Source organism: Orcinus orca, chromosome 1 (assembly GCF_937001465.1).
Source record: "Orcinus orca chromosome 1, mOrcOrc1.1, whole genome shotgun sequence".
NCBI lineage: Eukaryota > Metazoa > Chordata > Mammalia > Artiodactyla > Delphinidae > Orcinus > Orcinus orca.
Genome location: NC_064559.1, coordinates 95,913,207 through 95,928,254, shown reverse-complemented (window position 1 = coordinate 95,928,254; position 15,048 = coordinate 95,913,207). Strand labels below are relative to the sequence as shown.

Genomic DNA, 15,048 nt, shown 5'->3' with positions numbered 1-15,048 from the left:
GTAAGATGATAATGATATACGTGATTACACTCCAGAATAGAGCATCCCAAAAGGTCTTGGGCCCATAGGATCTATTCTGCTCCTTAAACAAATCTGGCCGGTTCAAGAGCTATGCAACTCAGGACATGTGAAAGGCCAGCAGCAGGCAACAGTCCACATCTCTGGTATTCATCTGACCTGCTGTGACCCCCATCATTTCCCACTCCCTCTTCTCACCAAACTCCTTGACAGAGCAGCTCAGCTCCGAATAGGTGCCTCGGCTCCTCCCCCCGCCCTTCCTTTTGCATATATTTTCCAAGTTTTACCCTTGACACTTTCTCTAGGATGTGGTCTGTCCACACTTGCCTCCAGGAAGAAGCTAGCCTGGCCGACCACACACCTGCAGAGGAGAGGGATCAGGTGGGGCATGAACAAGTAGCTTATCCCCCAAGACTAAGTGGTCCTGGGATCTGGGGACCCTAGAATCCGTGATTCCAGTGTGAACACAGGCGGGGAGACACTGACAGCTTACCAGGAAGCCAGACTCCTCTCCAGCAGGAGTTGAACAGACGTGTTTATTGATGGCCCACGTGTGCCCTTTGGCTGCTATAGAGAAGAAAAGTACAGAATAGGGAGGAGACCCAGACATTTAATTCAGGAAAGAAATTTAGACTGCCTCTAAATAACAACACAGTTCTATATTAAATTCATACCTTATATACAGAGTGGGGCAATTGAAGAACAGGCTCCATGCAGTGTCACCTGTTGGGGGTCCCTGAGTAGGCCCTCTTCCAGTTTACTCTTTCCTGGGCTTGGCCAGAGTCTCAGCCTGCTCTCCACAGCCTTGTGGAAGGGTCTGGCCTGAAGACTCAGGGGGGCCCAGCAAGGTGCCTGGTTCCCAGTTGCTCAGCTGTCTGAGCCCTCCCTCCAGCATGTGCCGTGGGGAACATCAGGACTCAGAACTTAAATACAATATAGTTTGTAACTGTGAAGAGACCGGAATAGATGTCTAATAATGTGTTTTTGTAAGTCAAACCTCGTTCTGTAGACAGAGCTGGTCCCACTGCCAGGTTATCAGGATGGCGTGGGCTCTGCGTGATTTTTCCACTCAGAGATGGGCTTGCTTTGCACCATCTACCCTCGCTCCTGCCTACACCCTTTTGTGACCAAAGCCCAGGCATGGCCCCCTTGGAGAACCTGCCAGCTGGCTTACAGCTAGTTATTCCACCCTCACAGAGGGGGCTGTTTCTTTTCCTCTGTATCCCCATTATCTTTCCTTCCTCTTTGGAAGATGGGCCTGGGCAAGGGAAGGGTCTAAAAACGTGGTCATCCCTGATTAGGGAGGAAGGAAGACAAGTCATAGATTAGAAAACCAGCGGAAGGGAATCTTAATGCTAATAATAACACCACCGTACATTTACATCGCACTTGAAAGATTACCAGTACTTGGATTGCTGAGTCTGTTTTTGGAAACTACCCAATATCTCTACTCATTCTTGTCCAGTCTGTGAGTTGAGATAGTATTTAACAGCGTTGCTCCTATAATGGCTGTTAGCAATCATTTTTTCAAAACAAAATATAGACCATGCACAAACTCTCATATCCTCTCCAGACTAGGAACTGCTCTGCAGAGAGTCATGTGGTGTCATCCATTGCAACAGAAGCTGGACTGTAAGGAAGATGAGAACAGCTGCGGCAACTAGGAATATACACAGAAGTTCTCCAGCTCCCTGAGGCTCAGTCGAGCCAGGTTCTCAGCTTTGGGTGCTCTCTTTCCCACCTGCAGAAGAAAAGGAGAACTTCAGACCCTCCCACCAAGAGATCCTTATAACAACCCTCTGGGCCATGAATTATTATCCCGATTCATAATTCGTAAGAAAAGGAAGCTCACATGGGTACGGCAAAAAATTCAGGGTCAACTACTAGTAAGAAGTAAAGGAGGGGCTTGTATCCAGTTCTTCTGGTTCCATTTCTAGTGCTTTTTAACCACACCACCCCTCTTCGTGACCCACCTAGATTGCCTTGGCCCACATGGTGTCCTTTACAGCCCTGGCCTGTCCAGCTGGCTTTACTGTAGGGCTGCAGCTCAAGTGCCAGAAATTCCAGCAGGCCCCCCTCTACCTTCTCCCTTGTGACCAGGGGCAACATCTTTATCAGGCCACAGGTGGAAGCTCAGGTGTTAAATGAGGCTGATGGGTGGGGTGCTCTCCATGCTTTAAATTCTCTGGGTATAAATGGGAAGTATAATTATACTACCTCATAGTATTCTGTGAGGATTAAATAAGATAGTTCACATGAAGACACTGGCAGGCATATATATATATATATATATATATATGCAATAAACCTCCAATAAACATTGAGTCCCTACTTTCCATTCCCTAAATGGCCTGATGGGAATCATTTCGGCCACCGGGCTCGTTGGTCTCTTTCGTGCAGTGTCCATCCCAGCAGCAGCTGAAGATCACCTATATCCTGGAATGATTCTCAATTACTTACTAATGGGAAAATCATTTAAATTCATTTATCCTCCCTTCTCTGCTCCCCATTCCCCAACACACACATACCCGTAGAAAGGAGAGATGTCCGGTGTGTGGCACACAGCTGGGAAACTAGCCTGGGGATAGCCCTAATTTAAAACTCTATCTCCCCAACAGGGGTCAAACTCCAAAATATGATATGATCTTGGGTTAGACCATCACTCTCTTTGAGCTTCAGTTTCTTCATCTCTAAAATGAAGATTTGGATTAGAAGATCCCTAAAATCCCTACAACCCTGAGACTCTATGGATGACTTTTCACACGTGTATGAGTTCAGGGCTATGCTATGAGCACTAAACCCATTCAGAGGAGCTCCTTACCTCTTCATAGATAGTTTTATTGACGGAAGTGTTGCGGTTCGTCTTCTTGGATCCAGACTGGAAATTCAGAGGGTAAAGAGTGCTTAACTTCAAGTTAAGAAATGTACCACTCCTAACTGATGTGAGAGGTCCCAAAGGAGACTCAGGGCCCAGAAAGTCCCTGAAGTGTCCCCAGCCAGGAGTGAATAGAATTTCCTACCCCGGGAGTAAACAATGGTGTTTATGGTTTCCAGAGAAGGCACAGTACATACTTGCCTATGATATGACATTTCTGAACCAAAAGAGTTTAGTATCCCACACCCACAGATCCCTAAAATCCACACATACACACATTCCCAGCACACACACACACCCCCTTCAGACAAACCTAATACAAATACTGCCTCAAACTGTGTATCTTTTCAACACACAGCATACATACACACCTTAGTGTAAACAATTCTGGCACATACATAAGTACCAATCCTAGCACATACCCTGAACATGGTGAAATACTGGAGACAGTGCAGGAACTCAGAAGCACTTTCAGTAGTCTACAGAGCCTTCACAACCTAATACAAAAGCATGTGATCATGGTGCCCGTGACCATCTATATGTCCATAAACTCTAGTGTATACTTTAAATATAAATACCTCTCATGGTAGAATCCAAGTTGATTTAATGACTTATTAGAAGGAGGGTGAGTGAAAAGTCTAAAAATCTTCCCAAACCTCTCCCCCATTTGACACAAACACAGGATCCTGACACACATGAACTCAACACTTCCACAGTTTGGCAGATCGCAAACTTCCCATACTACCATGGTAAGGTTTTGGCTTCATACTGTGACTCCAGCCTTGGAATTAACATTCTTCCCACACCCCCCACCCCCCAAGGTGGAAATATGACCATGGGCACTAGGATGTCCCACTTTGTGGTCCCAGGCACATGTAACAGCTGTGAGCTCAGCTTGGAGAAGGATTCAAGGAGACCGTGATGGGTTGCCTCGTTCTGGAGACCACCACCAGCAGGTGACTGGCCAGAACCTTTGTCTGATTCTCTGAAAGTCAACACTGTTTCTCTCTAGGTCCAGTCTACTCCTCCAGTTCCAGGTTATATGCTTCTGCCTTGGAAATGACTCCATTATCTCCCACCATAGCCTCAGTTGGTCTAATGAGGACTCTGTGGTCCTTCTGCACAAAGCACCTCCTTTCTGTCTTTGACGGTCCTCTGCCTCCCACAGAAACTCCTATAGAATCCACTCTTCTCCTAATCTGAGCTGTTCTTTTTCTCCAGACAGAACCAGAAAGGCATTTCTAGTTGACCCATTAACATTTAAACACAGTCATTTAACACAAGCTACTCAGATACACACAGTGGAAGACAACTCACTCAGAAGTACACACACACACACCCTCTGCAAAGACATGCCTGCGTATGCACAGGCAAAATACGTATCTGCATAAAGAGCACCCTGCAGAGGAGACTTACCTTCCAGGAAGACTGTACTAATGAATACAATGTATGTGCGTTATCTTGTGATGTGGAAGCAGAAGACTATAGAAAAGAGAAATAAAACCATTTCAGAAGCAGAGATCCAACACAACCCTGGGGAGGCAGGCATCTATCTCTTCCATTTCTCCCCTTCAACCTTGCCCAGACAGCAGGTTTGAGTGTTAGTGAAAAGAATCCTGGACTAGTTGGGAGGTCAGACAACCTGAAAGGTAGTCCTGCTCTGTTATTAAAGATAGCTGTGGGCTTCCCTGGTGGCGCAGTGGTTGAGAGTCTGCCTGTCGATGCAGGGGACACGGGTTCGTTCCCTGGTCTGGGAAGATCCCACATGCCGCGGAGCGGCTGCGCCCGTGAGCCATGGCCGCTGAGCCTGCGCATCCGGAGCCTGTGCTCCGCAACGACAGAGGCCACGAGAGTGAGAGGTCCGCGTACGGCAAAAAAAACAAACAACAAAAAAAGACAGCTGCTACTTTTTGAGTGCTTATTCTGTATATGCATTCTCCCCTAACGCTTATAACACTCCTACAAAATAGGAATAATCATAATTTGCCCCATTCTACAGATGAGACTCCAAAAGGGTAAATAGCCCAAGTCAGAGAGTAGAAGCAGGATCTAAACCTCAGACTCTCCAAGGTTCTTTCCTCAACACCTCAGTGCCTCCCTCTGACATCATGCCTTCCCTCTCTGGACCTGAGCCAGGTGTCCTCAAAGGCAGGTAACCATCCTCTTTTTAAGATGCTCCAGAGGAGAAATCTCATTCTCACCATCATCTCAGTCTAAGAGGATTTCTTCCTTGCATTTATTTAAATTCCTCTTGTTGGAATTCAATGTGAGTAAAGCCAGAAAACTGCCAGATATCAATGGCCCTTACATCTCTCTTTGACTTTGACCCATTATCAGTGGATCACGTTATCTTAAGGGGAGTAGAAGTAGGCAACACCCAGCCTGGGAATTCCAGAGTGGCTCTGAGGGGTCGGGCACCTTCCTTCCTCCTTTCCTCCCTCTCTTCCATTTCTCTCCTCTCTTCCTCTCCCCTCCATTGCCTTCCCTTCTCCTCTTCCCTCTTTTCTTGATCTCCCTCTGAAGCTTATCACCATTCCCCAAGAGTTTTCTTTGCCCTGCAGCCTAGCCACCAAGCTGAAGAGGTTGCTGCTTCAAGTCTTAATTCTTTAAAAAATAAATAGGTAAAATAATGTCATTTGCATCAGAAATTATCATTACTGGCCACCAGGGGGCAGTGTTTCCTTTGCGAGAGATGCCTCAGCAGTCTGGGTTATCAATACAGTCATTTTAGCAGTCAATATTACAGTACAGGCCCCTTCTCCAGTTTACGGGTGAATTTCCACAATCCCAGAATGTTAGAGATGAAGTAGGTAGAGGTGGAGTGAAGACTCGGAAACAATTTGGCTCAACTTTGCCGCAACACAGCTATGTGGCCTTGAGCACGTTAGTTAACCTCTGAGTTTGTTTCCTCATCCACGAAATGGGGTTTTTTTTAATTTATTTATTTTTGGCTTTGTTGGGTCTTTGTTGTTGCGCACGGCCTTTCTCTAGTTGTGGCGAGCGGGAGCTACTCTTCGTTGTGGTGCACGGACTTCTCATTGCAGTGGCTTCTCTTGTTGTGGCATGGGTTCTAGGCACACTGGCTTCAGTAGTTGTGGCATGCAGGCTCAGTAGTTGTGGCTCATGGGCTCTAGAGCGTAGGCTCAGTAGTTGTGGCACACGGGCTTAGTTGCTCCGCGGCATGTGGGATCTTCCTGGACCAGGGCTCGAATCCGTGTCCCCTGCACTGGCAGGCGGACTCGTAACCACTACGCCACCAGGGAAGTCCCCGAAACGGGGTTTTTATTAGACCTACTTCATGAGGTTGTTTTGTGACATTCAATAAGAAAATAGACATGTTAAGTCCTTAATAAATGCTATTGTTAAGTCATAATTAGATAAAAGAGAACAACACAGATGCATTCTCTCCTGAAAACAGGTATAATCAAGGGCAGGAATAAAAAGTGCAAGGCCCCCAAGTATTGGAAGCAACAGGGAGGGAAAACAGAAGTTGAGTCCCCTGACAAGTTTCCTCCTCCCACTGACTTATCTGGACCACACTTGCTACCAGGCATGGAAGAGAAAAGAATGTCTGCATCAGACTTTCCAGCTCTTTTCAGCTGTCGAGACATTCCAGAATCACACTCATCTTTACAAACAACTTAATGCAGCTGAGGCCAAGCTGTCTTCCGGACTCCAGGAGCACCAAGGTCTTACTCTGCCATTCAAGGGTGTGAGTGTCTAGGGGGCATTAGGAAACCCCATGGACAGGTACAGAATGGATTCGAGAAACCAGAGTGGTACCTGGGACTGGATCATGGAGTAGATGCTTCTCCCTTCTCCAGGGGAATTCTGCTCCTGCACAAGAGATAGTAAAAGGACATATGGTAACGTGAGCAGACAGCTGTGTCTGTCTGAATTTGGATCAAGTGGGGGAGAAACAGCATAAGAAGAGGCGCTCCCGGGAACCTGGGAGGGAGGTGTTCTTTGAGCATCTCAGGATAGGGAGAGACAGTAGGAGCGACTCACCGTGCAGCAGTTAGTGTCAGAAGTGAGGAAACTCCCAAGTGTGAAAGAATTGCATCGAGTGACCCTGCCCAAAGGGTCTCCTGTCACTTGCTTTACTTGAGTAACTTAGAAACTTGCCTTTGCTGACTTTCTGACTAAATTTGCAACATAACTACTGATAATGGACAGAGCTTTGGGTGGGGCTCTAATCTGAGTCGTACCTATAAGGACACAAATTCAGGCACTCTAAATGTTCTAAAGCCCCCTCTCTAGATCCAGCTTTGGTGGCCAGCTTGCCTTTGGCCTCAAGCCAGCCTCTGAGCAGTGCTGGTGGTGCTGGGTGGAACCCTGGAGCGAGGCCAAAGGCAGGGAGCACATGCCCTTCCGGCTTCCCTCTTCAGTCCTGTCCCACGGGAGACTGGAGTTGGAGGCATTTCATGCTGCTCGACCCCGAACACAGACTGCCAGGCGGGGCTCTAGGGGAGAGCCCATGGAGACCATTAGAGTCCATTAGACAAGGAAGAAGCTGAACTCCCCAGAAGCAGGAAGACGCTAAGAGGAGCAGAGAAACATGAACCGTCCGTGGAGGCTGGAGTCGCTGGCATCTGGCAAGAAACAGGAGTTTGTGCTTTTCTCTTCTGCCCAGACCTGAGTGAAGTGTCTCCAGAAAGGTCAGAGCTGGGGCCCAAAGTGAGAGCACGTGAGACTTGAGATTTAGGCCTTCAAGCAGAACCTTGGGGACAGTAGGGACAGGCCATAGAGAGATGTGGCCACGGAGGGAGGAAGCCCTGAGTCAGATGCAGAGTAACAGACCTGAATCCCCAAGAGGTCTCTTTTACTCTAAGTAGTTATTTTCCTTTGTCTTCTCCTCCGTTTTACTTAATCTGAAGTCACCTTCATTTTGTTGGGGAAGAAAGGTTATTTTTACTGAGCAAATGGGCATCCGTGGCTGTAGGAAGATGCACTTGCTCTCAGGAATTTGTACCAGCATCCAGTAATGATGGGAGAAACAAAGTCTCCTTTTGTTTTTCATGTCCCAAAATATTCCATGGGTGAGGCAAGGAAACAGGCCAGGGGAGCCACACTGATTCCTAATTCCCACTGAGCCCAGACCTTTGGGAAGCTGCTTCTCTGTTCTATGAGGTCTCACAGGGCCTCACACCTGTGACAAGCAAGAGTCCCACTGCTGTGACTTCCTGCCTCGCCCCCACAGGTGAAGCACCAGGAATAGGGGTGGGAAGAGGGCCCTTCCTCCCCACGCCCATCACCCTTCCCACCTGGCATCTCAGCTGGGCACTGCCTTTCCCCAAGGCCTGTCACACATCCTGCCCTGCTCAGGGGCAGAACAGCAGGAGGGCCCCTGCAGCCCCCTGCAGTTTCCTCCTCTTCGACACCCCTGGATGACAGGCAGAGTTGGCCACTACCTGCAGAGACTGACTGGCCAGAGAGGTTCGCAGAGGAACTAACCTTTGTGCTAACCTGGTTACTCTCTCTAGCACCTCAGCCAGACCCGGGCCTCTTCCTCCCAAAACACTGTGAGCACAGACCACTGAGGCATCTGTGAAACCGCTGTGCTTTGGCTGCTCAGGCTGGCCTCCTTCTCAGCCTGGGCAACGATCAAGGGACCCGCAAAAGTAAACTCGGACTTGCAGAGACACAAGAATTTGTGGTCAGACGCAAAATACAAGAAGGTTGGACTCTTCATGGGGCTGAGCCTGGCTGGTAAGACAGGACAGAAATGAGGACACCAGGGGGCCATCCCTCCCCAACAGGTGCGATGCTGCACCAAGATGCCCCTTCTGCCTCCTTCATTTTTTCTGCACCCAGGCCCCCTCGTTTTCCTCTTTTCCTCCACGGCCAGAGCTAGGAGGCTGTCGGAGAAAAGACAGATGGGGAGGACTGAGGACAATTGTCTGGTCCTCTTTGACCCCCTGCTCTGGATGGTCATTCTCCTAAGAGCATCTCCCAGACTAGTTGAGAGAAACCACAGCCCCTAGGGTGCCGTACTTGATTTCTCCTGGTTTGCACGTTGTTGACATCTTCGTAGATCGTCAGAAATTCCTCTGGTCTGGTCTCTGTGAGAGGAAAGCAAAGAAGCAAAGAAAAGAGCTGCAGAGACCTCCAGAGGGCGTCCTGTCCAGGCTTCTGCTTCTGGAAATCCTCCCTCCATCCCAGATGACCAAGACCTTGAGAAAAGTTCTAGAAAGGAGGCAGATTAGTGCTCTTCCTAGGATACCCGAAATGCACAGTGGCAGCAACCTGCCCTGACATACCTATTCCGTCAGGCCAGGCAGAGTGCAGGTAAATCTGCACATTGGGGATCAGACTGTAAACATCCAGCAGCCACCCCAGAAGGCGTGGCCTGGGAGAGAGGGCCCAGCAGCCACTGCTTCCCCTCCCCCAAGCACACACACACATACCTCAATGCCCCCAAGGAAAAGCAGGTACTGTGCTCCCAGGCACATGCCACTGGGGATGACAAATCAGGCAACACACCTCCTAGGAACCCCCCCACTTACGTGACTGCTTCCTCTTCCACCTCCGCACATAGAAGCAGGTGAGGGCGCCCAGGAACAATGCCGTTAGGAGAATCATGATGCTCACCAAAGTGGACAGAAAGATGAAATCTGAGGGATATGGAAGGCACCAGGCCTGAGTGCTAAGCCCTCTCTGTTCTCCCTTCCCACCTGTCTGCTGCAGGGACTGCCTCAAAACCCACACTCCTCTCTCAAATGGCTGGTCTCCTCGCACCCTGTGAATTCACCATCAAAGTCATCTCTCTTCTCAATTGGGTAACCTCCCCTGAGTGATGCTAAGAGTCTGGGTATTAGTATCTCAGAGGCCAGGCTCGATTCTAATTCTATAACCTCTGTGCCCTTGGGCAACTTCCTTAATTAAACTCTCTAAGCCTCTGTTTTGTCACTTACAGAAAGGAGATAATGTTATCTACACATGGGGGTTAATTACACAGTCTAATATATGTAAAACATCTGGCACAGCAAATGTTAATCCATTCACTCTTTTGTTTTGAACTCAACAAACATTTGTTGCACACCTACTATGTGCCAGGCAAGTCTTCCATTTCACCTTCTGCTATTCTTGCTTTCACTGCTCTTCATTCAAACGTTAACATTTGTGTCACACGTGTAGCCTCTTATATAACCCAGCCAACATGGGGAGAAGGGAAATGAATTAAAGTTCCAGATGCCAGCTGACTAGGCTCTTTACAAACATTATCTCATTTAACCTTAACAACAATCCTGTGAGGTACTTATTATTATCATCCCCATTTTACCCAAAAGAAAAATTGAGGCTCAGAGAGGTAATGCATCAGCCTCTGTTCACAGAGCTAGTGAATGATGAAGCCATGGCTGGCATGAACCAAACTCCAGTGTCCTTGTCACTCCACATTACTTCAGCTTGCTTGTTTCTTTTTTGCCCATGAATGCTTAGTGTGTTGCCCCATTTGATTATAAGTTCCTTAAGTATGGGAACTGTGGGTTGTTTTTTCCCATCATGCCCATGCTGATGGCACAGTCATTCTTTGTTTACCTAATCAATAGTGGTGTACACTTAACTCGGGGTAACTCTTAGGATGTGCATAAGCAAAAACAACCCAAGAACTCTTCTAGCTACCCCCAAGATCATCCTGATGACCCTATGACTCAGAGTACTGTATACAGCATAGTTACCTCTTGGGGAGCTATATGGTTTGGGGGAGTTATCACTCAGGAGGAGAAAGTAGATCTCCATCAGTCTCTCAGAGAAAGGAAGTGATGATCAGAATCATGGCAGGGCTGCGACTCACCAAACAAGTAAGCATTCCCTACATGAAGGAGAAATGCACATCTCCCAGAAGGAGATTCTTTATTGGGATAAAATTCTTCCCAGACAAAGACAGCCCTGACTTTATGGAAACTGTGTGCCTAGAGGCCAGGACCTCCCTGGAGAAAGACTGCAAAGCCCTGGGGGAGGCAGCCAAGGGATCTCAGAGCCAAGCCTCCTTTGCACATGAGCCTGGCTGTGGGGTCCCACACCTTCAGCCCCTGTTACAGCGCAAAGAGCTCCACTTACTCGAGTAGGCATTCAGACAGCCCTGTGTGAGTTGGAGGGTGTGGTTTGCCCAGCTGACAGGGTTGCTGACATTGCAGGTGTATGTGTGCAAACCACTGACATCAATCTGCTCCTCCAGTTTGGTGAGGTTCCTGGGTGTCTGAATCAGCTCAGTCCCTTTATACCAAGCATAGCTCACATCACCGCCTCTGGAGACTGAGCAGGACAGAGTCACTTGGCACATCCCCCTGTCCAGGACCTTCCACCTCTCCACCAGCTGGGGCTTCTCAACACGATCTGGAAGCAGAGATGTTGATCAGAAAGTTGCTGGAAATACAAGCCCTGCAGGAGTCAGAGGTGCAGTATGAGCTGTCCTGAGGACTCACCAAATACAGAAACCTGGAACTGATGTCTCCAAACCTTCCCAGTGTCTTCAGTGACCTCCAGGAGGTAGAGGCCACTGTCCTGCTGCTGAGCTGCCATGATGAGAAGAGTTAAGTTTTCTCTTATAAAGCTCAGTCTATTGTTGAAATGATTTGAAGTCCAATTCAAACTCTTCCCTACATCGCTCTGGCTGGAAACATTCTTCCAAGAGTATATGAAATAACAGCTTGAATTTGAGTATGGCTTCATCTTCCATATAACAGAGTATGTCCTTATCTGTATGCTGGGGGACCGTAACCAGACAGGCTCTCCCGAGATTCCAACCACATGATCAGCAGAACCTAGGGATTATAGGAAAGAGAACCCAGGCTGGAGGTGGAAAGAAAATTTCAAGCCTGAGCATTGTGGATTGTTGGATGTGACCTCCCTTAAACCAAGAGGATGGAAATGCATATGAGGAGCCCAAAGTCTAAGAGAACCTGAAAGTGTATCTCCCTTATCTGCCTCCCCTCCCTCCATGCTCTGTGCCTGAAGGGCCCACACACCAGTAATAATAGCTAAAATCTCCTGAGTTCTTATTATGGGACAGATAGATTTTAAACACTTTACATATTTTTACTATTTCACTTTACAATGACCCTAAAAGAGTCTTATCCCCATTTTACAGGTTAGGAAACTGAGTTAGAAAGAACTTAAAAGTAATTGGCCCAAGTTACACGTGAGAAAGATGAGCTTAAAATCCAGTCAATTTGGCTTTAGAGGACGAATTCTTAACCACGATGTTATAAATATCATATATGATGTCACTCCTTCCCCGCAGTGCTGAGGCAACCAACAGTGGCCATCAGTGACTGCTGGAAAGTCTTAATGGCCAAACCTAATAAGACTAACCCTCCAAGCTGAACTAATGGCTCCCTCCTCCATCCTCCGTCCTCATAGAACTAGATTCATAATCCTTTCTTGTAGCACTTTGCACATAAGATTGTGGTCTTTATTCATGAGTGTTTGCCAATTTTTTAGTTACTAGAAAGTATCCACAGGATTGCTCCATAGAAAACAAATAGAGAAAAATAAAACTACATTACCAAGGCATATCCTAGCGCATCCCTCTCTAAGGACCATTATGGTCCTTAGACCATAATGTCATTGCCTACCCTAGAGTACTCCAGTGCAATCAATGAAAACAAGTGGAAATCCCTGTAGCCATTTTTGGCAAGGAAGATATGTGGCATGGCCCAGTGGATGCTGGAAATGTAAAGGTCTGTCTGGGCAGGTTGAAAAGGGTCAGGGAGAATTTGGAGGAGAGAATAGAAGAAGGAGATAGTTATACAAACAGATCTGTTAAAATGGAGGACATTGAGAAGAGAGCAATGGAGAGAGATCTTTAGATGTCCATGTGCATTATAAATACACTCACTCCTAACCATACCTTCATGTCAGCATTTTCTCAGGAGACTAAGTAAATAACTAAAGGACTCGTAATTACTATCTGGTTAATATAATATGTTCCTCTGATTTGACACTCCTAAGAGTAAAACACATGAGGTTCCTACTCATAGTCCCATGATTTGGACTGGCTCTGCTTATTACCAAGCCAAAAGCAGAGACTGTGATATACATCTCTGTGACTTTGTCTCTTGAGGTCCTAGCACTGCCTAAAGATGTTGAGAACAAAGGTGAACAGAAAAATAATTACTAAACCTACAAAAAGGACATGAACTGTCATCACCAATTATTGAGTCCTTACTGAGTCCCCACTGTAATGAGGGCCCTGAAAAGGCAGGGCCTCTTCATGTGTAAGATATGGTTCCTGACTCCAGAGAATTTGTGATCTGGAAATAGAACATGCTTTCATGCCACAGCATACATTTAAGGTTGAGATACATAATCATCTAAAGAATTCTAATTCGGATCATGGAAGACCAGATTAAGACATACTAACCAATGCTCCCACTGAGAATAACTAGAAAAAATGGGCAAAGTAAAAAAGTTTGTTGTTAATGGCATCAGAGAGCTAATAAAGCAGCATAAAGTTATAGGGCCAAGATCTGGAAGAAGGAAACTCAGAGAGGTGAAACCAGAATTTTTGACTGCTGCTCCTTGGAGGCATCTTCTGAGTCCATAAAAAGCATCTGAAATGCTGAGAAGCTAAGCAGAGCTTACAATAAGCTCAAGGAACTAAGAGAACATGGAGTTCAGGAACCTCTTGAGAGGAAGTGGGTATACCTAAAATCCAGCAGATTTGGGGTTTGTACCATAAAGGTCTACACACTAAGAGTAAGGGTGAACAAGAAATAGGCCAAGGACTTCCCTGGTGGCACAGTGGTTAAGAATCTGCCTGCCAATGCAGGGGACACAGGTTCAAGCCTCGTCCTGGAAGATCCCACATGCTGCAGAGCAACTAAGCCTGTGCACCACAGCTACTGAGCCTGCGCTCTAGAGCCCACGTGCCACAACTACTGAGTCTATGTGCCACAACTACTAAAGCCTGCTCACCCTAGAGCCCATGCTCCACAACAAGAGAAGCCATCGCAATGAGAAGCCCGCACACCGCAACAAAGAGTAGCCCCTGCTCACCGCAACTGGAGAAAGCTCACGCACAGCAACAAACACCCAACACAGCCAAAAATTAATTAATTAATTAATTTAAAAATAAAAAAAGAATCTGCCTGCCGATGCAGGGGACACCGGTTCGATCCCTGACATGTCATGGAGCAACTAAGCCTATGTGCCATAACTACTGAGCCTGCACTCTAGAGCCCGCAAGCCACAACTAGTGAGCCTGTGTGCCACAACTACTGAAGCCTGCACACCTAGAGCCCATGCTCTACAACGAGAGAAGCCACCGCAATGAGAAGCCCATGCACCCCAATGAAGAGTAGCCCCCAGCTCTCCTTAATTAGAGAAAGCCCATGTACTACAACAAAGACCCAACGCAGCCAAAAAGTTAATAAAAAAGAAAAGAAAAGAAATAGGCCAGCTCTCACAGAGATTGAAGCCCAGTTTTGAATAATTTCAACCCTGAATTGGATTAACATTATCTAATATCTCTAGTATTTCTAATCTGACTAGAGGCAAATACAAATTATTCCTGGAGGAAAATAACAAAAACCAGCGCATTAAACTATTTCTAAAATTTTTCATACAACAGTGTCCAAAATGAAATAAAAAAATAAACAGGCATAAGAAGAGGAAACATGTCCAAAAACCAAAAGAAAAAATAGAAATAAATCCAAGGGACATCTAGATAATAGTGTTATCAGCCATAAACTTAAAAGTAATTTTGTTTAACATGTTCAAGGAAATAAAATATGTTTGAGAATTACAGCAGAGAACTAGTGTGATAGAAAGCAAAATGGCTATGCTCCCTGAAATGTGACTTTGCAGCTCCTTCCATCATCAAGAGATAGAGTTCACTTTCCCATCTCTTGTAACTGGGCTGGCTTTCTGAACAGAATGCAGTAAAAATGATGTTGTGCCAGTTCTAAGCCTAGATCTGAAGAGGCCTTGCACATGCCTCTTGGAATGTGCCTCTACATGTTCTCTTGGCATGTTGTCTAGCTGACATATAAACAAGACTCAGATAGCCTCCTGGAGGATGAGAGATCACATGCAGCAAGCTGAGGCCTTCTTAGATCAGCCGTCCCCAGTCAATCTGGCAGCTGACCCTATATGCAAAAATGGTGCAAGCTGAAATGAAAATAATGACCCAGCTAAGCCCCGCCCAAATT

General features: G+C 46.7%; 1 protein-coding gene across 1 annotated transcript in view; it reads right to left on the bottom strand.

Annotated features, from left to right (window-relative positions):
* Positions 1-536: 536 nt before the first annotated feature.
* The window catches only part of CD244 (CD244 molecule), a 30,019-nt gene continuing 15,507 nt past the window's right edge, over positions 537-15,048 (bottom strand). The window contains exons 2-9 of the mRNA XM_033414299.2: positions 11,320-11,658; positions 10,955-11,230; positions 9,400-9,507; positions 8,888-8,955; positions 6,677-6,730; positions 4,310-4,375; positions 2,840-2,896; positions 537-1,759 (exon numbers count right to left, since the gene is read on the bottom strand). Of these exons, the coding sequence (XP_033270190.1) occupies positions 1,679-1,759; positions 2,840-2,896; positions 4,310-4,375; positions 6,677-6,730; positions 8,888-8,955; positions 9,400-9,507; positions 10,955-11,230; positions 11,320-11,658 (1,049 nt within the window). The 3' untranslated portion in view covers positions 537-1,678. The remainder of the gene's footprint in view (positions 1,760-2,839; positions 2,897-4,309; positions 4,376-6,676; positions 6,731-8,887; positions 8,956-9,399; positions 9,508-10,954; positions 11,231-11,319; positions 11,659-15,048) is intronic.